Genomic DNA, 26,487 nt, shown 5'->3' on the forward strand with positions numbered 1-26,487 from the left:
ACAGCTGGGATGTAGGGAAGCAGAGGAGGTGTCCGTGTACTAACAGGGGCGGCGCTGTACACAGGGCACACATTAGTACAATACAGGGGACACAGAACATTACAGTGACTGAGACACTACAACAGCACAGGTAACAGCAGCACAATACAGCTGGCATGTAGGGAAGCAGAGGAGGTGTCCGTGTACTACCAGGGGCAGCGCCGTACATAGGGCACACATTAGTACAATACAGGGGACACAGAACATTACAGTGACTGAGACACTACAACAGCACAGGTAACAGCAGCACAATGCTCAGTACACAATACAGCTGGGATGTAGGGAAGCAGAGGAGGTGTCCGTGTACTACCAGGGGCAGTGCTGTACATAGGGCACACATTAGTACAATACAGGGGACACAGAACATTACAGTGACTGAGACACTACAACAGCACAGGTAACAGCAGCACAATGCTCAGTACACAATACAGCTGGGATGTAGGGAAGCAGAGGAGGTGTCCGTGTACTACCAGGGGCGGCGCCGTACATAGGGCACACATTAGTACAATACAGGGGACACCGAACATTACAGTGACTGAGACACTACAACAGCACAGGTAACAGCAGCACAATGCTCAGTACACAATACAGCTGGGATGTAGGGAAGCAGAGGAGGTGTCCGTGTACTACCAGGGGCAGCGCCGTACATAGGGCACACATTAGTACAATACAGGGGACACAGAACATTACAGTGACTGAGACACTACAACAGCACAGGTAACAGCAGCACAATGCTCAGTACACAATACAGCTGGGATGTAGGGAAGCAGAGGAGGTGTCCGTGTACTACCAGGGGCGGCGCTGTACATAGGGCACACATTAGTACAATACAGCGGACACAGAACATTACAGTGACTGAGACACTACAACAGCACAGGTAACAGCAGCACAATGCTCAGTACACAATACAGCTGGGATGTAGGGAAGCAGAGGAGGTGTCCGTGTACTACCAGGGGCGGCGCCGTACATAGGGCACACATTAGTACAATACAGGGGACACCGAACATTACAGTGACTGAGACACTACAACAGCACAGGTAACAGCAGCACAATGCTCAGTACACAATACAGCTGGGATGTAGGGAAGCAGAGGAGGTGTCCGTGTACTAACAGGGGCGGCGCTGTACATAGGGCCATGTGCTGCTGTAGCAGTGGTGACATCTACTGGAGGCACTCGGTATTACATGCACACTCCATGTGCTGCTGTAGCAGTGGTGACATCTACTGGGGGCGCTCTATATTACACACACACTCCATGTGCAGCTGTAGCAGTGGTGACATCTACTGGAGGCACTCGGTATTACACGCACACTCCATGTGCTGCTGTAGCAGTGGTGACATCTACTGGAGGCACTCGGTATTACACACAATCACTAGGTGTCCTGCATCTGACACCATAACCTACATCTCTGCACTCACATGGCAGCCATACCGCAGCCCCTCAGATCATGCTGACAGGTGCATCTTACACCTCATCGGCCTATTCAGCTCTGTGCTATAAGTAACCAGCCAGGTGTCCTGCATCTGACACCATAACCCACATCTCTGCACACATGGCAGCCCCCAGCCATACCACAGCCCCTCAGATCATGCTGACAGGTGCATCTTACACCTCAGCGGCCTGTTCAGCTCTGTGCTATAAGTATATTAGGCTGTGGTTCCGCGTTTTAGCATGGGCCTGTTTGCGGAGCACGTTGTGTTGTTCAGCAATGTGCTAGTACACTGCGCAGGCAGCTGCCATAGATATATGCATTGCTGTCACATCCAGGGGCCTATTATTCATTATTTACAGCATATCCACATAAATCCCTCTTTCATGGGATACCAGCAAATATTAATTATCACCTCAAGGCAACTCCTACCACGCCAGCGTATAGGCGACAGGATATACCTTACAGATTTATTATATAGATGCATATACTCCACCCAAACAGAGTACGATATTACTGGCCAAGGAAACGCAGGAAAAGTGTCTGGTGCTGGGATAATTATTGTATGGGGGAGATGTGCTCCTCTCTGCCAGGACCCCACGCTCCTCTGTCCGCCGGTTCCCACATCCATTCCTCCAGGACCCCACGCTCCTCTGTCCGCCGGTTCCCACATCCATTCCTCCAGGACCCCACGCTCCTCTGTCCGCCGGTTCCCACATCCATTCCTCCAGGACCCCACGCTCCTCTGTCCGCCGGTTCCCACATCCATTCCTCCAGGACCCCACGCTCCTCTGTCCGCCGGTTCCCACATCCATTCCTCCAGGACCCCACGCTCCTCTGTCCGCCGGTTCCCACATCCATTCCTCCAGGACCCCACGCTCCTCTGTCCGCCGGTTCCCACATCCATTTCTCCGAGACCCCACGCTCCTCTGTCCGCCGGTTCCCACATCCATTTCTCCGAGACCCCACGCTCCTCTGTCCGCCGGTTCCCACATCCATTCCTCCAGGACCCCACGCTCCTCTGTCCGCCGGTTCCCACATCCATTTCTCCGAGACCCCACGCTCCTCTGTCCGCCGGTTCCCACATGCATTCCTCAGGGACCACGCTCCTCTGTCCGCCGGTTCCCACATCCATTCCTCCGGGACCCCACGCTCCTCTGTCCGCCGGTTCCCACATCCATTTCTCCGGGACCCCACGCTCCTCTGTCCGCCGGTTCCCACATGCATTCCTCCGGGACCCCACGCTCCTCTGTCCACCGGTTCCCACATCCATTCCTCCGGGACCCCACGCTCCTCTGTCAGCCGGTTCCCACATCCATTCCTCCGGGACCCCACGCTCCTCTGTCAGCCGGTTCCCACATGCATTCCTCAGGGACCACGCTCCTCTGTCCGCCGGTTCCCACATCCATTCCTCCAGACCCCACGCTCCTCTGTCCGCCGGTTCCCACATGCATTCCTCAGGGACCACGCTCCTCTGTCCGCCGGTTCCCACATCCATTCCTCCAGACCCCACGCTCCTCTGTCCGCCGGTTCCCACATCCATTCCTCCAGGACCCCACGCTCCTCTGTCCGCCGGTTTCCACATCCATTCCTCCAGGACCCCTCGCTCCTCTGTCCGCCGGTTCCCACATCCATTTCTCCGGGACCCCACGCTCCTCTGTCCGCCAGTTCCCACATCCATTCCTCCAGGACCCCACGCTCCTCTGTCCACCGGTTCCCACATGCATTCCTCCAGGACCCCACGCTCCTCTGTCCGCCGGTTCCCACATCTATTCCTCCAGGTGGATGGAGGGCAGTCATGTTAGATGGTAATTGGCCGGCTCTGTGTGACTCCATTCAGTCAGGAATAACACAAAGACTTCGGGAAAGGTGAGGCTGCGCGTCCCGCTGTTCTGCATTGTGCAGGCGCCGTAATCAGGTTTATAAATAAACACGCAGCACCGCATTATTATGGAAAGCATGATAAAGTGTTAACTCCTTATTGTCACATCAGCGGTGGAGACACAGGTGACAAATGCTGTATGTGACATCCTGGCCTTAGCACACCCAGATGCCCCCCCGCTCACAGACCAGCTGAGTTCCAAAAAGCCATGTCACACCTGGGATTTCAGACCCGGCTTGTGACCTCTTTTAGAGTTGCCTCCTGACCCGGCATAATGCCGGGGAAAGGGGGAGGGGAGGTGCTGTCACTGGGTTTTTGTCCCGCTGTTAAAGGGGTGTAAGTTGAGCTATGGAACACTTGGATTGAAGTTTGGTCTCGGTTTAGGCCTGAGTCGGCCCAGTATAGAGCTGTGGTCACAATGACGGAACAACAGTAATGCATGTGAATGGTGCAAAACTGGAACTGCTCCACCAGACGCCATCTAGTGGCGGACACCAAACACTTCCCCCATAGAGGGATACTGATAATGCAGTCTAGGGGGTATTCAATACCGGGTGAATTTTTCACTTGGCGAAATATTGCCAATTTTCGCCCTATTCAATTCCAGTGCCGATTTTTCGCCCAAAAAAAGTCTGAATTCACATTTTTGGGGTAATTCGCACATTTAATAGGATGCGTTTTGCAGTAAAAATCGCACTTTTTGCCACAAAATTCGCACATTTTGACCAGTTGGTTTTTTCTCACACTTCAATTCGCATCCAAATGTTTTGCCATTATAAAATAAACAACTTACAAATGTAATTGGGTGCGATTATTGATTTGCGTTACCAAAAATCAAGTTCAGCCTGGCGAATCTGACGGAACCACGCACTGACCGGTGAGATCTGTTCATGGTTCTGTACAGCGGAGGCTCTTACCGCTGCAGAGGAGGAGGGCTGCCGTGATGCGGGACCCCCTCCGCTGCCGCCGATGTGCTTATCCCAGGGACCCTGTCCTAGCCGTCGGTCCCGGTTCCCGCCGAGTGGTCGACGCATGCGCAGTAGCTTCTTCGGTACTGCACATGCGCCGGCCGCCAGCCTCGATGGGACTGCCTTGGGGGACTGGCAGGTCGAACTTCTAATAGAAAGTCAGTGCCAATCACAGTGAAGTCAGTGCTAATCACAGACTGGGAAGAGTGGTGGATTTTACCTGGGGGGCTGTTAAAGTAGAAATAAAACTACTCCCCCGCCCCCACACACACACACACACACACACACACACACACACACACACCCCTGAGCATAACCAGCCCCGGGCTCATAGAACCAATCCCGGTTTTAAGAATTCAAGGGATGGAGAAAACATAGGGGATACCCCATAAATTCTAAAACCATCACCAGGCTCAAGGGCCGGTCCTGGGTCCCAAGATGAGAAGGGTCCCCCTTATTTTGACAACCGGCACCGGACCCAAACAGCTAGCAGGGTAATGCCACAGCCGGGGGAAACTATTTATACTAGTTCCCCCGGCCAAAGCACGGTTCAGCTTGGGCAGAGCCCACGCTGTTTTTTTTAATTATGGCGACGTGCACATGTGTAAAAAAATCGCACATTTCCGTTACCAAAAATCGCCATAAATCGCATGCGAATTCCATTTCTACCTATAAAATCACATCCTATTACATTTGCGAATGAGGCTAAAAATCTGCAAATTCTAAACATGCGATATGGTGCGATGACTAAAAATCGCATCCTATTACATGTCACTCGCTGTGTATGTTACAATGTAACTTCTAATTACACTACTAGCTGTATCAATACCCTGACAAACACACGAACACGCAATAACATAATAATAATAATAATAATAATAATGTAATAATAATAATAATGTAATAATGACAATCACTTTTCATTGTGTTCCAGCTCTGCAGCTCTGGGGTCCAGGCACCATCTGTGTGGAGTTTGCATGGGCTCCCCCTAGTGTGTGCAGACTGTAAGCTCCGTGGGGGAAGGGACTTCTGAGCATGATAGGCTTTGTCTGTACTGCGCTGTGTAATATGTTGGTGCTATAAAAGCTGCAATCTCTTCTGTCCGGCAGGGAAGTGGTGGAGATTGACCTTTTCCTAAAGGAGACAGCGAGCCGAGAGGCCAACGCCAAGGTGCGGCTGCAGCAGTTCATCGAGGAGCTCCTGGACCGCGCGGACAGGGCTGAGAAACAGCTGCAGATTATCAGCAGCTGCGGATCTACCCCCAATGGGAGCCTGGGGAGGTGCAGCATCCCCGGGTACAAGGTGCAGGATAACCGGATACAGGGGCCCCGACAGGTACGAGCCAGACATAGACAGTACCGTAGGCAAATTCATCTATAGGTCTCTGGTCTGTTCCTCCTCCGGTACCTCTGGTAGGCCGGCCATCCTCTCACTACACACTTCTGACCCTCATCATCCTATTCCCACCTTACGGACCCCCCTCCTTCCCCCACACTCCTCCAATACAGCGCTTCACTTTGCTGCCAACATTGACATCATGGGCGAAATGGAATAGGGTGCGAATTTTTAGGTTTCTAAAAAATGTCACATTTGCAATTTTCGGCCGAAATTTATAAATGTTATTGGGTGCGATTTTTACACAAGATCAGAATTTGCTTGCGATTTCTGGCAATTTTTAGTAATGGAAATGTGCAGGTTTTGTAGACAAGTGCGGATTTAATCATGTGAATGTGAATCATGGGGGATACCTGGCTCTCTGCAGCCACCTCACACTCTGCAGCCACCCTGCACCCTGCAGCCACCTCACACCCTGCAGCCCCCTATAGCCACCTCATACCCTGCAGCCACCTCGCACTCTGCAGCCACCTCTCGCACCCTGCAGCCACCCTATAGCCACCTCATACCCTGTACATGGCCTCGTACATGGTCTCATACATGGCCTCGTACATGGCCTCATACATGGCATCGTACATGGCCTCGTACATGGTCTCATACATGGCCTCGTACATGGCCTCGTACATGACCTCGTACATGGCCTCATACATGACCTCGTACATGGCCTCATACATGGCCTCGTACATGGCCTCATACATGGCCTCATCATACATGGTCTCTTACATGGCCTCGTACATGGCCTCATACATGGTCTCATACATGGCCTCGTACATGGCCTCATACATGGCCTCGTACATGACCTCGTACATGGCATCATACATGGCCTCGTACATGGTCTCATACATGGCCTCATACATGGCATCATACATGGCATCATACATGGCCTCGTACATGGTCTCATACATGGCCTCGTACATGGCCTCATACATGGCATCGTACATGGCCTCATACATGGCCTCGTACATGGCCTCATACATGGCCTCGTACATGACCTCGTACATGGCCTCATACATGACCTCGTACATGGTCTCATACATGGCCTCGTACATGGCCTCATACATGGCATCGTACATGGCCTCATACATGGCCTCGTACATGGTCTCATACATGGCCTCGTACATGGTCTCATACATGGCCTCGTACATGGCCTCGTACATGGCCTCGTACATGACCTCGTACATGGCCTCATACATGGCCTCGTACATGGCCTCATACATGGCATCGTACATGGCCTCATACATGGCCTCGTACATGGCCTCATACATGGCCTCGTACATGACCTCGTACATGGCCTCTTACATGGCCTCGTACATGGTCTCATACATGGCCTCGTACATGGCCTCATACATGACCTCGTACATGGCCTCATACATGGCCTCGTACATGGCCTCATACATGGCCTTGTACATGGCCTCATACATGGCCTCGTACATGGCCTCATACATGGCCTCGTACATGGCCTCATACATGGCCTCGTACATGGTCTCATACATGGCCTCGTACATGGCCTCATACATGGCATCGTACATGGCCTCATACATGGCCTCGTACATGGCCTCATACATGGCCTCGTACATGACCTCGTACATGGCCTCGTACATGGCCTCGTACATGGTCTCGTACATGGCCTCGTACATGGCCTCATACATGACCTCGTACATGGCCTCATACATGGCCTCGTACATGGCCTCATACATGGCATCATACATGGCCTCGTACATGGTCTCATACATGGCCTCGTACATGGCCTCGTACATGGTCTCATACATGGCCTCGTACATGGCCTCGTACATGGCCTCGTACATGGTCTCATACATGGCCTCGTACATGGCCTCATACATGGCCTCGTACATGGCCTCATACATGGCCTCTTACATGGCCTCGTACATGGCCTCGTACATGGCCTCGTACATGGTCTAATACATGGCCTTGTACATGGCCTCGTACATGGTCTCTTACATGGCCTCGTACATGGTCTCTTACATGGCCTCGTACATGACATCGTACATGGCCTCATACATGGCCTCATACATGGCCTCATACATGGCCTCTTACATGGCCTCATACATGGCCTCGTACATGGCCTCGTACATGGTCTAATACATGGCCTCGTACATGGCCTCGTACATGGCCTCGTACATGGCCTCGTACATGGCCTCGTACATGGCCTCGTACATGGTCTCTTACATGGCCTCGTACATGGCCTCGTACATGGTCTCATACATGGCCTCGTACATGGCCTCGTACATGGTCTCTTACATGGCCTCGTACATGGCCTCGTACTCACTGATGTGTGACTGTAGAGTTACAATGTCCCCTGTCGGTGTGATCATACAGCCAGTCGGTAATGACCTGTACCTTCACTCTCTTCCTATAGAGGACGGACAGGCACCAGGGGTCCGGCTCAGCCACTCGTGGATCATACCCAGTGTCGAACCAGCGATCATCCTCCTGCATTGGGTAAGTTCTCTACTTTTCTGGCTTTCAGGCTTAGGGCCAGATGTATCAAGTTCAAAAGTGATCAAATGGGCAGTGATAAATAACCAGCCAGTCAGCTCCTACCTGTCATGTTACAGGATGGGTTTGAAAAATGACAGGTAGGAGCTGATTGGCTGGTTGCTTATCACTCTCCATTTTATCACTTTTTGAAGCTTGATACATCTGCCCCTTAGAATGAAATGGCTGATTGGCCAACACATCCAATATAACACATTTACTGCAGGGTTGCCGACCCTCCCGGAATTTCCGGGAGTCCTCGAAAATCGGGGCCCCCTCCCGGCCCCCCGGAAGGGTGGGCAATCCTCCCAGATTCAGGGGGGACCCCCACTGTCCCCCGGATTGCGGCATTAAAATGCCGCAATCCTCGGGTCTCAGAGGAGGGGGCGGAGCTAAAATGACACAATCGCGTCATATTAGCCCCGCCCGCTCCACGGAGATCCCTGAATTTGCTGGTTTAACAGCATGGGGGCGGGGCTTAGTGATGTCACGCTTAAGCCCGCCCCCTGAGTGACTACTGAATCTCTCCTCTCCGGGCTTCTCCCAGAGAGGAGAATAAGAAAGTCGGCAACCCTGATTTACTGTACATCTAGTGTTGCAACACACTGGAAATCCCTCATCTTCATTTGTTCCAAGAGTTCAATATGATATCACTCAGCAACACAACTTATTTCTATAGGCTGAGACTAGCTGCAGGGTTACACGTTGCCCGTGTCCTCGGGGCTTATTCCCTTGTCTCAGGTGCAGACAGTTATTCTCCCAGTGCAGAATAGTTTACGAGATGTCTGCTTCTTGGCTCCAGATAATGTGTTTCCCAATGCTGGGAACATGTATACATTGTTATGCAGTTCAGTGTCACCCTGGTGTGACTCCCAGTGCCAGCATCTGGTCACTTTGGGCCTGATTCAGAGACCGTTTTAAATGCTTTCGCATCGACAATCCTGTACGAAGTCACTCTGTACAAATATGCAAATGTAGCAGCTGCTGGGTTTGTTTTAAGACACCCACTGGAGGCTTCTCGCAGCCATAGGTGCCGATTTATGTTTTTGCTGGTGGGTGCTCAAGCCAAAAATATAGGGGAGTGGCTTCATGGGGAAGGGGCGTGGCCTCAAACGAATACCAATTTATATTACACAGCACAATTGTCTCCAATATTTAAATTACGGCAGCAGAGTTCCCCTTTTTACACATTACGGCCAAATACATAAATGCCCCCACAGTGCCAAGTACATAAATTCCCCCACAGTGGGATGGAGTACTGCGCTGTACAATGTGAGGACCGCAGAGTGTTGCAGCAGTAAGCGGTACTGAAGAGGCGTACACTGCATTAATACACATCAGTAAGCGGTACTGTAGAGGGATACACTGCATTAATCCACAGCAGTAAGCAGTACTGTAGAGGGATAAACTCCATTAAAACACAGCAGTAAGCGGTACTATAGAGGGATACACTGCATTAATACACAGCAGTAAGCGGTACTGTAGAGGGATATACTGCATTAATACACAAGAGTAAGTGGTACTGTAGAGAGATATACTGCATTAATACAGAGCAGTAAGCGGTACTGTAGAGGGATACACTGCATTAATACACAGCAGTAAGCGGTACTATAGAGGGATACACTGCATTAATACACAGCATTAAGCGGTACTATAGAGGGAGACACTGCATTAATACACAGCAGTAAGCGGTACTGTAGAGGGATACACTGAATTAATACACAGCAGTATGCGGTACTATAGAGGGATACACTGCATTAATACACAGCAGTAAGTGGTACTGTAGAGGGATACACTGCATTAATGCACAGCAGTAAGTGCTACTGTAGAGGAATACACTGCATTAGTACAAAGCAGTAATCGGTACTGTAGAGGGATACACTGCATTAATACACAGCAGTAAGCGGTACTATAGAGGGATACGCTGCATTAATACACAGCAGTAAGCGGTACTGTAGAGGGATACACTGCATTAATACACAGCAGTAAGCGGTACTATAGAGGGATACACTGCATTAATACACAACAGTAAGTGGTACTATAGAGGGATACACTGCATTAATACACAGCAGTAAGTGGTACTGTAGAGGGATACACTGCATTAATACACAGAAGGAAAACGGTACTATAGAGGGATACACTGCATTAATACACAGCAGTAAGTGGTACTGTAGAGGGATACACTGCATTAATACACAGCAGTAAGTGGTACTGTAGAGGAATACACTGCATTATTACAAAGCAGTAACCGGTACTGTAGAGGGATACACTGCATTAATACACAGCAGTAAGCGGTACTATAGAGGGATACACTGCATTATTACACAGCACTAAGCGCTACTGTTGAGTGATACACTGCATTAATACACAGCAGTAAACGGTACTATAGAGGGATACACTGCATTATTACACAGCACTAAGCGCTACTGTTGAGTGATACACTGCATTAATACACAGCAGTAAGTGGTACTGTAGAGGGATACACTGCATTAATACACAGCAGTAAGTGGTACTGTAGAGGAATACACTGCATTATTACAAAGCAGTAACCGGTACTGTAGAGGGATACACTACATTAATACAAAGCTGTAAGCGATACTGTAGATGGATACACTGCATTAATACACAGCAATAAGTGGCACTGTAGAGGAATATGCTGCAATAATACACTGCAGTACTGGTACTGTAGAGGGATACACTGCATTAATACACAGCTGTAAGCGGTACTGTAGATGGATACACTGCATTAATACACAGCTGTAAGCGGTACTGTAGATGGATACACTGCATTAATACACAGCAATAAGTGGTACTGTAGAGGAATATGCTGCATTAATACACTGCAGTACTGGTACTATAGAGGGATACACTGCATTAATACACAGCAGTAAGCGGTACTATAGTGGGATACGCTGCATTAATACACAGCAGTAAGCGGTACTGTAGAGGGATATACTGCATTAATAAAAAGCAGTAAGCGGTACTGTAGAGGGATAAACTGCATTAATACACAGCAGTAAGCGGTACTGTAGAGGGATATACTGCATTAATACAAAGCAGTAAGCGGTACTGTAGAGGGATACACTGCATTAATACACAGCAGTAAGCGGTACTATAGAGGGATACACTGCATTAATACACAGCAGTAAGCGGTACTATAGAGGGATACACTGCATTAATAAACAGCAGTAAGCGGTACTGTAGAGGGATACACTGCATTAATACAAAGCAGTAAGCAGTACTGTAGAGGGATACACTGCATTAATACACAGCAGTAAGCAGTACTATAGAGGGATACACTGCATTAATACACAGCAGTAAGCGGTACTGTAGAGGGATACACTGCATTAATACACAGCAGTAACCGGTACTATAGAGGGATACACTGCATTAATACACAGCAGTAAGCGGTACTGTAGATTGATACACTGCATTAATACACAGCAGTAAGCGGTACTATAGAGGGATAAACTGCATTAATACACAGCAGTAAGTGGTACTATAGAGGGATACACTGCATTAATACACAGCAGTAAGCGGTACTGTAGAGGGATACACTGCATTAATACACAGCAGTAAGTGGTACTATAGAGGGATACACTGCATTAATACACAGCAGTAAGCGGTACTGTAGAGGGATACACTGCATTAATACACAGCAGTAAGCGGTACTATAGAGGGATACACTGCATTAATACACAGCAGTAAGTGGTACTATAGAGGGATACACTGCATTAATACACATCAGTAAGCGGTACTGTAGAGGGATACACTGCATTAATACACAGCAGTAAGTGGTACTATAGAGGGATACACTGCATTCATACACAGCAGTAAGTGGTTCTGTAGAGGGATACACTGCATTAATACACAGAAGTAAGCGATACTATAGAGGGATACACTGCATTAATACAAATCAGTAACCGGTACTGTAGAGAGATGCACTGCATTAATACAAAGCAGTAACCGGTACTGTAGAGGGATACACTGCATTAATACACAGCAGTAAGCGGTACTGTAGAGGGATACGCTGCATTAATACACAGCAGTAAGTGGTACTGTAGAGGGATACACTGCATTAATACACAGCAGTAAGCGGTACTGTAGAGGGATATACTGCATTAATACAAAGCAGTAAGCGGTACTGTAGAGGGATATACTGCATTAATACACAGCAGTAAGCGGTACTATAGAGGGATACACTGCATTAATACACAGCAGTAAGCGGTACTATAGAGGGATACACTGCATTAATAAACAGCAGTAAGCGGTACTGTAGAGGGATACACTGCATTAATACAAAGCAGTAAGCAGTACTGTAGAGGGATACACTGCATTAATACACAGCAGTAAGCAGTACTATAGAGGGATACACTGCATTAATACACAGCAGTAAGCGGTACTGTAGAGGAATACACTGCATTAATACACAGCAGTAACCGGTACTATAGAGGGATACACTGCATTAATACACAGCAGTAAGCGGTACTGTAGATTGATACACTGCATTAATACACAGCAGTAAGCAGTACTATAGAGGGATACACTGCATTAATACACAGCAGTAAGTGGTACTATAGAGGGATACACTGCATTAATACACAGCAGTAAGCGGTACTGTAGAGGGATACACTGCATTAATACACAGCAGTAAGCGGTACTATAGAGGGATACACTGCATTAATACACAGCAGTAAGTGGTACTATAGAGGGATACACTGCATTAATACACAGCAGTAAGCGGTACTGTAGAGGGATACACTGCATTAATACACAGCAGTAAGTGGTACTATAGAGGGATACACTGCATTCATACACAGCAGTAAGTGGTTCTGTAGAGGGATACACTGCATTAATACACAGCAGTAAGCGATACTATAGAGGGATACACTGCATTAATGCAAATCAGTAACCGGTACTGTAGAGAGATGCACTGCATTAATACAAAGCAGTAACCGGTACTGTAGAGGGATACACTGCATTAATACACAGCAGTAAGCGGTACTGTAGAGGGATACGCTGCATTAATACACAGCAGTAAGTGGTACTGTAGAGGGATACACTGCATTAATACACAGAAGTAAGCGGTACTGTAGAGGGATACACTGCATTAATACACAGCTGTAAGCGGTACTGTAGATGGATACACTGCATTAATACACAGCTGTAAGCGGTACTGTAGATGGATACACTGCATTAATACACAGCAATAAGTGGTACTGTAGAGGAATATGCTGCATTAATACACTGCAGTACCGGTACTGTAGAGGGATACACTGCATTAATACACAGCAGTAACCGGTACTGTAGAGGGATACACTGCATTAATACACAGCAGTAAGCGGTACTGTAGAGGGATACACAATCAGTGTATATCTCTCTCTTATATATAAAGTAAAGACAGTGCAGGGATAGTCATGGCCGAGCTACGTAAAGCCATGTTTTTACTAAGAAATGAAGAAATGTCAGGTGCGGCCTATAGATAATCAGGCTCTGTGCAAAGACTCTATTGGGGTACAGCATATAAAAGGGGAATCTGCTTTTCTATGGGTGGTAACCGAACCCTGGCGAGGCAGATTGCATATCCCGCCGATAGGATATTGCAGTGTGATCCTGGGCGGTAGATCCCATTACACATGTGGCCCAATGTGACTGGGCCTCAGTGTATGCTAATGACTGAGAGCGCCACCTTTATCTGCTTGCAGGGTCCCGGGAAGGGTGAAGACCGTATCCCAGAGCTCCGGCTGCTATGACAGCGATGGACCAGAGCAGGTGGCAGTAGATGACTGTATGGATGCTCAGACTTACCCAGGGAACAACCACGGAGGCGACAGCAGCTTTGAGAGGAACAACAACCGTAGCTCGGGCCTCCGCAGGCAAGCCATCCAGAACTGGCACCGCCGGCCCTACAGGAACAGCACAGAAGGAGAAGAGGGAGACATATCAGACGTAGGGTCCAGGACCACCGAATCTGAGGCCGAGGTCTGGGATCAGGAGAGCATTGGGTCTGCAGAGCTCAGCACAGGCCGCACGTCAGGAGGCTGCCGGCCTAAGGGTGAGTCTGGACCATAGCCTCTACTCTCCTAGGGCCTTACTATAGGGGTAAGGGACAGTGACAGAGGCTGCGGTAGCGGGGAATAGGCCATCACCTTCCCATCAGCCGAATGTATGTCCATATACTCTCCCTGCAGGTCGCTGTGACGGGCGCTTGCTGAGGCCGGAGAAGGGGAGTCCGTCCCGTACTAATGAGGTCATCAGCCCGGAGATCCTGAAGATGAGGGCAGCGCTATTCTGTATATTCACCTACCTCGATACCAAGACCCTGCTGCGGGCTGCTGAAGTCAGCCGGGACTGGAAGTTCGTTGCTCGGCACCCGGCTGTCTGGACCCGGGTTTTCCTGGAGAATGCACGAATCACTTCGAAGGTGAGGACTGTGGCTATCTGTGGGTCTGCTGTATCCAGGGACCTGCATTGAGGTAAATGGCTGAGTAGTCCCTGGCAAATGACAGAGCCAGATTTACACACAATATATGAGCCCAGGGGTACATGCCGGCATTATACACATGTGCAGCAGTATATACTACCTGAGATTTTCTGAGTTTGATAAGAGATGTACAGAAAAGGGAGCCAGGTGAGGCACTGCCTCACCCTTCATAGACTATAAACTGGTCACTCTATCACAGTGATGCACACAGACACATGCTCCTCCCCTGCAGTTCCCGGTCACCCTATAACTGTGGTGCACCCAGATGCACTTTCCTGCCTTGCAGATTCTGGTCACCCTATCACAGTGGTGCACCCAGATGCACTCTCCTCCCCTGCAGTTCCTGGTCACCCTATCACAGTGATGCACACAGACACATGCTCCTCCCCTGCAGTTCCCGGTCACTCTATCACAGTAGTGCACACAGACACACTCTCCTCCCCGGAAGTTTCTGGTCACCCTATCACAGTGGTCAACACAGATGCAATCTCCTCCCCTGCAGTTCCTGGTCACCCTATAAAAGTGGTGCACATAAGCATTCTCTCCCCCCCCCCTGCAGTTCCTGGTCACCCTATACCAGTGGTGGACACAGATGCACTATCCTCCCCTGCAGTTCATGGTACCCTATCACAGTGATGCACACAGCCACACCCTGTCACAGTGGTGCACACAGATGCACTCTCCTCCCCTGCAGTCCAGGCCACCATATCACTGCACACAGATACTCTCTCCTCCCCTGAAGATCCTCGTCACCCTATCACAGAGGTCCACACAGACATAGTCTCCTCCCAGGCAGTTCCTGGTCACCCTATCACAGTGGTGATCCTGCCCTGCAGTACCTGGTTATCCTATCACAATAGTGCACACAGACACACTCTCTTCCCCTGCAGTTCCTGGTCACCCTATAACAGTGGTCCACACATATGCACTCTCCTTCCCTGCAGTTCCTGGTCATCCTATCTCAGTGGGGTACACAGATGCACTCTCCTTCCCTGCAGTTCTTGGTCACCCTATCACAGTGGTGCACGCATATGCCCTCTCCTCCCCTGCAGTTCCTGGTCACACTATCACAGTGGTGCAAATAGACACACTCTCCTCCCCTGCAGTTCCCGGTCACCCTATCATAGTAGTGCACGCAGACACACTCTCCACCCCTGCAGTTCCTGGTTACCCTATCACAGTGGTGCACACAGACACATCTCCTCCCCTGCAGTTCTTGGTCACCCTATCACAGTGGTGCACGCATATGCCCTCTCCTCCCCTGCAGTTCCTGGTCACACTATCACAGTGGTGCAAATAGACACACTCTCCTCCCCTGCAGTTCCCGGTCACCCTATCACAGTGGTGCACACAGACACATCTCCTCCCCTGCAGTTCCTGGTTACCCTATCACAGTGGTGCACACAGACACATCTCCTCCCCTGCAGTTCCTGGTTACCCAATCACAGTGGTGCATACAGACGCACTCTTCTCCCCTGCAGTTCCTGGTTACCCTATCACAGTGGTGCACACAGACACATCTCCTCCCCTGCAGTTCCTGGTTACCCTATCACAGTGGTGCACACAGATTCACTCTCCTCCCCTGCAGTTCCTGGTTATCCTATCACAGTAGTGCGCACAGCAGCAGATGACACCAGACCTACAGTAACTAGGGCACTAGTAGCTCAGGTCACATATTAGCTCAGACCACGGTGTGTATATATATATATATATATATACTTCCCAAATGGTGGTATAGCGCCTATATTAAATGTCCATGTATCACACCAAAGTTCATAAAACCAAAAACGTTGGATTTCCAAGAAGGTTCTTTATTCGACTCTTATATAGTTCAAACAATGTCCCAACGCGTTTCGTCTAATATAGACTTCATCAGGGGAAATAGTTCAAATTCTTCCAATGAGTATCCAGACGTGTTAAATCTCGTCCTTAGAAGGCTACAGTAAATCTTCCTGGAGCTGGATCTAACCACCCTAATTCTTTAAAGGAATCCCGAGATAGCTTTCCTTACCGGGGATTAGAATTGTAATATATCAGCCCAATTCTGTGAAAAAAATATCCTATGCATTCAGTGCTGGACCAATTCTTTTAGTGTAGACTTATATTACATTGTTTTACAATACAGATAACACCAGATGAGTCCTCCTAAATGAGATCCTTCTCCTACAGGAAAATCCACCACAATCCCATTGTAAAAGTATTTGTTTATACTCGTGGAGTGCCGCTGATTTCTGTGCGAAGCATTCTGTATATATATGTGCCAGGAGGCACCCGCGGAGGTTGTCCAAGTATAGGAGTGCCAGGCTTAATACCCCACTATATATATATATATATATATATATATATATATATATAGCAAAAGCATTGGTAAGGCGTCACTCCGGGTCTTAAGTGAAAAGGTGTTTAATGTGAGGCGGTCAACGCCGTTTCGGGTGTTACCCCGTCGTCAGGACCAAATGCTTTTTTGAGCATTTGGTCCTGACGACGGAGTAACACCCGAAACGGCGTTGACCACCTCACATTAAATACCTTTTCACTTAAGACCCGGAGTGACGCCTTACCAATGCTTTCGCTACATATGGAATGCGGGGAGTGCCGGACATCATCGCTACACACATATATATATACTTGAAGAAGTGACCCGGCACTATGAGGAAGTCATGCAGCTTGGTCCGGTGCCCCACATCCAATCACAATTGTAGAGGAGAGATAGGCAGGTATACAGTGCGGCACTCTGAACAACTTCGTATTCGTATGATACGAACGGAGCTTTGTGTCCAGTAATTTCTTTACAAGTTGTCCAGAGTGCCGCACTGTATACCTGCCTATATATATATATACTGTATATCCCCATGCTCATTCTGTCCTCTCCTCCCCTGCAGTTCCTGGTCACCCTATCCCAGTGGTGCACACAGACGCACTCTCTGACCCTGCAGAACCTCAAACCCCGGCTGAGAGGGAAGAAAGAGACCAAGGAGGAATACATGAAAAGCACAAGGTGAGACCACAGACCCTTCCCCATCCTACCCCACATCTGTGTCTGCAGTATTTGGTGACTTATCCCTCTGTCCCTGCTCTACCTCACCCAGTCCTTAGAGTCTGTCAGCATAACCCTGTCCTGAAGATGGCTACATATAATCCCCTAGATCCAGCCCTGCCTATTCCTGCCCATATCCTCACCCCCAGCGGCCCCAGTGCCATTCTCACCACCAGCTGCCCCAGTGCCATTCTCACCACCAGCGGCCCCAGCGCCATTCTCACCCCCAGCGGCCCCAGTGCCATTCTGACGACCAGCTGCCCCAGCGCCATTCTCACCACCAGCGGCCCCAGCGCCATTCTCACCACCAGCGGCCCCAGTGCCATTCTCACCACCAGCGGTCCCAGCGCCATTCTCACCCCCAGCGGCCCCAGCGCCATTCTCACCACCAGCGGCCCCAGCGTCATTCTCACCACCAGCGGCCCCAGCGCCATTCTCACCACCAGCGGCCCCAGTGCCATTCTCACCACCAGCGGCCCCAGTGCCATTCTCACCACCAGCGGCCCCAGAGCCATTCTCACCACCAGCGGCCCCAGCGCCATTCTCACCACCAGCGGCCCCAGTGCCATTCTCACCACCAGCGGCCCCAGCGCCATTCTCACCACCAGCGGCCCCAGCGCCATTCTCACCACCAGCGGCCCCAGCGCCATTCTCACCACCAGCGGCCCCAGTGCCATTCTCACCACCAGCGGCCCCAGCGTCATTCTCACCACCAGCGGCCCCAGCGCCATTCTCACCACCAGCGGTCCCAGCGCCATTCTCACCACCAGCGGCCCCAGCGCCATCCTCACCACCAGCTGCCCCAGCGCCATTCTCGCCACCAGCGGCCCCAGCGCCATTCTCACCACCAGCGGCCCCAGTGCCATTCTCACCACCAGCGGCCCCAGCGCCATTCTCACCACCAGCGGCCCCAGTGCCATTCTCACCACCAGCGGCCCCAGTGCCATTCTCACCACCAGCGGCCCCAGCGCCATTCTCACCACTAGCGGCCCCAGCGCCATTCTCACCACCAGCGGCCCCAGCGCCATCCTCACCACCAGCGGCCCCAGCGCCATTCTCACCACCAGCGGTCCCAGCGCCATTCTCACCACCAGCGGCCCCAGTGCCATTCTCACCACCAGCGGCCCCAGTGCCATTCTCACCACCAGCGGCCCCAGCGCCATTCTCACCACCAGCGGCCCCAGCGCCATTCTCACCACCAGCGGCCCCAGCGCCATCCTCACCACCAGCGGCCCCAGTGCCATTCTCACCACCAGCTGCCCCAGTGCCATCCTCACCACCAGCGGCCCCAGTGCCATCCTCGCCACCAGCTGCCCCAGTGCCATTCTCACCACCAGCGGCCCCAGCGCCATTCTCACCACCAGCGGCCCCAGCGCCATTCTCACCACCAGCGGCCCCAGTGCCATTCTCACCACCAGCGGCCCCAGCGCCATCCTCACCACCAGCGGCCCCAGTGTCACCAGTGCAGACTGCTCAGTCTCCCCGCTGTACGGGAGCAGTCACATCACTGGACAGCTCCTGTTTTCCTGTCACTAGGGGATGTCTTGAAGCCGGTCTGGAATCTCTGCTCAAAGCAACTGGGGGGAACCTGCTAATCCTGCGAATATCCCACTGTCCAAACATCCTGACTGACCGCTCGCTATGGCTGGCCAGCTGCTACTGCCGCTCACTGCAAGCTGTGACGTACAGGTAATGACAGCAGGGGACAGCATCTTATACGTATACCGTATACTTCCGCCCTACACTAACAATACACTGGGCACTGCCAGTTGTCACACACAGATATCCTGCACTGGGGAACACTGGGCAGCCAGCAATACACCTGTTACACCGGGCACTGCCAGCTGTCACACACATATACCTCACACTGGGGAACGCTGGGCAGCCGGCAATACACCTGTTACACTGGGCACTGCCAGCTGTCACACACATATACCTCACACTGATGAACGCTGGGCAGCCAGAAATACACCTGTTACACCGGGCACTGCCAGCTGTCACACACATATACCTCACACTGGGGAACACTGGGCAGCCAGCAATACACCTGTTACACCGGGCACTGCCAGCTGTCACACACATATACCTCGCAATGGGGAACACTGGGCAGCCGGCAATACACCTGTTACACTGGGCACTGCCAGCTGTCACACACATATACCTCACACTGATGAACGCTAGGCAGCCAGAAATACACCTGTTACACCGGGCACTGCCAGCTGTCACACACATATACCTCACACTGGGGAACACTGGGCAGTCAGTAATGCACCTGTTACACTGGGCACTGCCAGCTGTCACACACATATACCTCAATCTGGGGAACGCTGGGCAGTCAGCAATACACCTGTTACACCGGGCACTGCCAGCTGTCACACACATATACCTCACACTGATGAACGCTAGGCAGCCAGAAATACACCTGTTACACTGGGCACTGCCAGCTGTCACACACATATACCTCACACTGGGGAACACTGGGCAGCCGGCAATACACCTGTTACACAGGGCACTGCCAGCTGTCACACACATATACCTCGCACTGGGGAACGCTGGGCAGCCAGCAATACACCTGTTACACTGGGCACTGCCAGCTGTCACACACATATACCTCACACTGATGAACGCTAGGCAGCCAGAAATACACCTGTTACACCGGGCACTGCCAGCTGTCACACACATATACCTCACACTGGGGAACACTGGGCAGTCAGTAATGCACCTGTTACACTGGGCACTGCCAGCTGTCACACACATATACCTCACACTGGGGAACGCTGGGCAGTCAGCAATACACCTGTTACACCGGGCACTGCCAGCTGTCACACACATATACCTCGCTCTGGGGAACACTGGGCAGTCAGCAATACACCTGTTACACCGGGCACTGCCAGCTGTCACACACATATACCTCACACTGATGAACGCTAGGCAGCCAGAAATACACCTGTTACACTGGGCACTGCCAGCTGTCACACACATATACCTCACACTGGGGAACACTGGGCAGCCGGCAATACACCTGTTACACCGGGCACTGCCAGCTGTCACACACATATACCTCGCACTGATGTACGCTGGGCAGCCGGCAATACACCTGTTTCACTGGGCACTGCCAGCTGTCACACACATATACCTCACACTGGGGAACACTGGGCAGCCGGCAATACACCTGTTACACCGGGCACTGCCAGCTGTCACACACATATACCTCACACTGGGGAACACTGGGCAGCCAGCAATACACCTGTTACACTGAGCACTGCCAGCTGTCACACACAGATACCTCACACTGATGAACGCTGGGCAGCCAGCAATACACCTGTTACACCGGGCACTGTCAGCTGTCACACACATATACCTCACACTGATGAACGCTGGGCAGCCAGAAATACACCTGTTACATCGGGCACTGCTAGCTGTCACACACATATACCTCGGACTGGGGAACACTGGGCAGCCAGCAATACACCTGTTACACCGGGCACTGCCAGCTGTCACACACATATACCTCACACTGGGGAACACTGGGCAGCCAGAAATACACCTGTTACACCGGGCACTGCCAAATGTCACACACATATACCTCACACTGGGGAACACTGGGCAGCCAGCAATACACCTGTTACACCGGGCACTGCCAGCTGTCACACACATATACCTCGCACTGATGTACGCTGGGCAGCCAGCAATACACCTGTTACACTGGGCACTGTCAGCTGTCACACACATATACCTCACACTGGGGAACACTGGGCAGCCAGCAATACACCTGTTACACCGGGCACTGCCAGCTGTCACACACAGATACCTCACACTGGGGAACACTGGGCAGCCAGCAATACACCTGTTACACCGGGCACTGCCAGCTGTCACACACATATACCTCGCACTGATGAACGCTGGGCAGCCAGAAATACACCTGTTACACCGGGTACTGCCAGCTGTCACACACATATACCACGCACTGGGGAGCACTGGGCAGCCAGCAATACACCTGTTACACCGGGCACTGCCAGCTGTCACACACAGATACCTCACACTGGGGAACACTGGGCAGCCAGCAATACACCTGTTACACCGGGCACTGCCAGCTGTCACACACATAATACCTCACACTGGGGAACACTGGGCAGCCAGCAATTCAACTGTTACACTGGGCACTGCCAGCTGTCACACACAGATACCTCACACTGATGAACGCTGGGCAGCCAGCAATACACCTGTTACACCGGGCACTGCCAGCTGTCACACACATATACCTCACACTGATGAACGCTGGGCAGCCAGAAATACACCTGTTACACCGTGCACTGCTAGCTGTCACACACATATACCTCGCACTGGGGAACACTGGGCAGCCAGAAATACACCTGTTACACCGGGCACTGCCAGCTGTCACACACATATACCTCGCACTGGGGAACACTGGGCAGTCAGCAATACACCTGTTACACCGGGCACTGCCAGCTGTCACACACATATACCTCACACTGGGGAACACTGGGCAGTCAGTAATGCACCTGTTACACTGGGCACTGCCAGCTGTCACACACATATACCTCACACTGGGGAACACTGGGCAGTCAGTAATGCACCTGTTACACTGGGCACTGCCAGCTGTCACACACATATACCTCACACTGGGGAACGCTGAGCAGCCAGCAATACACCTGTTACACCGGGCATTGCCAGCTGTCACACACATATACCTCACACTGGGGAACACTGGGCAGTCAGCAATACACCTGTTACACCGGGCACTGCCAGCTGTCACACACGGATACCTCACACTGATGAACGCTGGGCAGCCAGCAATACACCTGTTACACTGGGCACTGCCAGCTGTCACACACATATACCTCACATTGTGAAACACTGGGCAGTGAACAATGCACCTGTTACACCGGGCACTGCCAGCTGTCACACACATATACCTCACACTGGGGAACGCTGGGCAGCCAGCAATACACCTGTTACACCGGGCACTGCCAGCTGTCACACACAGATACCTCACACTGGGGAACACTGGGCAGTCAGCAATACACCTGTTACACCGGGCACTGCCAGCTGTCACACACAGATACCTCACACTGATGAACGCTGGGCAGCCAGCAATACACCTGTTACACTGGGCACTGCCAGCTGTCACACACATATACCTCACACTGTGAAACACTGGGCAGTCAACAATGCACCTGTTACACCGGGCACTGCCAGCTGTCACACACAGATACCTCACACTGGGGAACACTGGGCAGTCAGCAATACACCTGTTACACCGGGCACTGCCAGCTGTCACACACAGATACCTCACACTGATGAACGCTGGGCAGCCAGCAATACACCTGTTACACTGGGCACTGCCAAATGTCACACACATATACCTCACACTGGGGAACACTGGGCAGCCAGCAATACACCTGTTACACCGGGCACTGCCAGCTGTCACACACATATACCTCGCACTGATGTACGCTGGGCAGCCAGCAATACACCTGTTACACTGGGCACTGCCAGCTGTCACACACATATACCTCACACAGGGGAACACTGGGCAGCCAGCAATACACCTGTTACACCGGGCACTGCCAGCTGTAACACACAGATACCTCACACTGGGGAACACTGGGCAGCCAGAAATACACCTGTTACACCGGGCACTGCCAGCTGTCACACACATATACCTCACACTGGGGAACACTGGGCAGCCAGCAATACACCTGTTACACCGGGCACTGCCAGCTGTCACACACATATACCTCGCACTGATGAACGCTGGGCAGCCAGAAATACACCTGTTACACTGGGCACTGCCAGCTGTCACACACATATACCACGCACTGGGGAACACTGGGCAGCCAGCAATACACCTGTTACACCGGGCACTGCCAGCTGTCACACACAGATACCTCACACTGGGGAACACTGGGCAGCCAGCAATACACCTGTTACACCGGGCACTGCCAGCTGTCACACACATATACCTCACACTGGGGAACACTGGGCAGCCAGCAATACACCTGTTACACTGGGCACTGCCAGCTGTCACACACAGATACCTCACACTGATGAACACTGGGCAGCCTGCAATACACCTGTTACACCGGGCACTGCCAGCTGTCACACACATATACCTCACACTGATGAACGCTGGGCAGCCAGAAATACACCTGTTACACAGGGCACTGCTAGCTGTCACACACATATACCTCGCACTGGGGAACACTGGGCAGCCAGCAATACACCTGTTACACCGGGCACTGCCAGCTGTCACACACATATACCTCGCACTGGGGAACACTGGGCAGTCAGCAATACACCTGTTACACCGGGCACTGCCAGCTGTCACACACATATACCTCACACTGGGGAACACTGGGCAGTCAGTAATGCACCTGTTACACTGGGCACTGCCAGCTGTCACACACATATACCTCGCACTGGGGAACACTGGGCAGTCAGCAATACACCTGTTACACCGGGCACTGCCAGCTGTCACACACATATACCTCACACTGGGGAACACTGGGCAGCCAGCAATACACCTGTTACACCGGGCACTGTCAGCTGTCACACACATATACCTCACACTGATGAACGCTGGGCAGCCAGAAATACACCTGTTACATCGGGCACTGCTAGCTGTCACACACATATACCTCGGACTGGGGAACACTGGGCAGCCAGCAATACACCTGTTACACCGGGCACTGCCAGCTGTCACACACATATACCTCACACTGGGGAACACTGGGCAGCCAGAAATACACCTGTTACACCGGGCACTGCCAAATGTCACACACATATACCTCACACTGGGGAACACTGGGCAGCCAGCAATACACCTGTTACACCGGGCACTGCCAGCTGTCACACACATATACCTCGCACTGATGTACGCTGGGCAGCCAGCAATACACCTGTTACACTGGGCACTGTCAGCTGTCACACACATATACCTCACACTGGGGAACACTGGGCAGCCAGCAATACACCTGTTACACCGGGCACTGCCAGCTGTCACACACAGATACCTCACACTGGGGAACACTGGGCAGCCAGCAATACACCTGTTACACCGGGCACTGCCAGCTGTCACACACATATACCTCGCACTGATGAACGCTGGGCAGCCAGAAATACACCTGTTACACCGGGTACTGCCAGCTGTCACACACATATACCACGCACTGGGGAGCACTGGGCAGCCAGCAATACACCTGTTACACCGGGCACTGCCAGCTGTCACACACAGATACCTCACACTGGGGAACACTGGGCAGCCAGCAATACACCTGTTACACCGGGCACTGCCAGCTGTCACACACATAATACCTCACACTGGGGAACACTGGGCAGCCAGCAATTCAACTGTTACACTGGGCACTGCCAGCTGTCACACACAGATACCTCACACTGATGAACGCTGGGCAGCCAGCAATACACCTGTTACACCGGGCACTGCCAGCTGTCACACACATATACCTCACACTGATGAACGCTGGGCAGCCAGAAATACACCTGTTACACCGTGCACTGCTAGCTGTCACACACATATACCTCGCACTGGGGAACACTGGGCAGCCAGAAATACACCTGTTACACCGGGCACTGCCAGCTGTCACACACATATACCTCGCACTGGGGAACACTGGGCAGTCAGCAATACACCTGTTACACCGGGCACTGCCAGCTGTCACACACATATACCTCACACTGGGGAACACTGGGCAGTCAGTAATGCACCTGTTACACTGGGCACTGCCAGCTGTCACACACATATACCTCACACTGGGGAACACTGGGCAGTCAGTAATGCACCTGTTACACTGGGCACTGCCAGCTGTCACACACATATACCTCACACTGGGGAACGCTGAGCAGCCAGCAATACACCTGTTACACCGGGCATTGCCAGCTGTCACACACATATACCTCACACTGGGGAACACTGGGCAGTCAGCAATACACCTGTTACACCGGGCACTGCCAGCTGTCACACACGGATACCTCACACTGATGAACGCTGGGCAGCCAGCAATACACCTGTTACACTGGGCACTGCCAGCTGTCACACACATATACCTCACATTGTGAAACACTGGGCAGTGAACAATGCACCTGTTACACCGGGCACTGCCAGCTGTCACACACATATACCTCACACTGGGGAACGCTGGGCAGCCAGCAATACACCTGTTACACCGGGCACTGCCAGCTGTCACACACAGATACCTCACACTGGGGAACACTGGGCAGTCAGCAATACACCTGTTACACCGGGCACTGCCAGCTGTCACACACAGATACCTCACACTGATGAACGCTGGGCAGCCAGCAATACACCTGTTACACTGGGCACTGCCAGCTGTCACACACATATACCTCACACTGTGAAACACTGGGCAGTCAACAATGCACCTGTTACACCGGGCACTGCCAGCTGTCACACACAGATACCTCACACTGGGGAACACTGGGCAGTCAGCAATACACCTGTTACACCGGGCACTGCCAGCTGTCACACACAGATACCTCACACTGATGAACGCTGGGCAGCCAGCAATACACCTGTTACACTGGGCACTGCCAAATGTCACACACATATACCTCACACTGGGGAACACTGGGCAGCCAGCAATACACCTGTTACACCGGGCACTGCCAGCTGTCACACACATATACCTCGCACTGATGTACGCTGGGCAGCCAGCAATACACCTGTTACACTGGGCACTGCCAGCTGTCACACA

The 26,487-nt window shown here is 51.7% G+C and overlaps 1 protein-coding gene across 1 annotated transcript in view; it reads left to right on the forward strand.

Moving 5' to 3' along the window:
* Positions 1 to 26,487, forward strand: part of FBXO41 (F-box protein 41) — a 181,233-nt gene that overhangs the window by 125,830 nt on the left and 28,916 nt on the right. The window contains exons 4-9 of the mRNA XM_083161396.1: positions 5,429 to 5,654; positions 8,092 to 8,174; positions 13,916 to 14,265; positions 14,402 to 14,634; positions 17,577 to 17,692; positions 19,268 to 19,420. Of these exons, the coding sequence (XP_083017522.1) occupies positions 5,429 to 5,654; positions 8,092 to 8,174; positions 13,916 to 14,265; positions 14,402 to 14,634; positions 17,577 to 17,692; positions 19,268 to 19,420 (1,161 nt within the window). The remainder of the gene's footprint in view (positions 1 to 5,428; positions 5,655 to 8,091; positions 8,175 to 13,915; positions 14,266 to 14,401; positions 14,635 to 17,576; positions 17,693 to 19,267; positions 19,421 to 26,487) is intronic.

This window comes from Crinia signifera, chromosome 1 (assembly GCF_055691185.1).
Source record: "Crinia signifera chromosome 1, ASM5569118v1, whole genome shotgun sequence".
NCBI classification, from domain to species: Eukaryota; Metazoa; Chordata; class Amphibia; order Anura; family Myobatrachidae; genus Crinia; species Crinia signifera.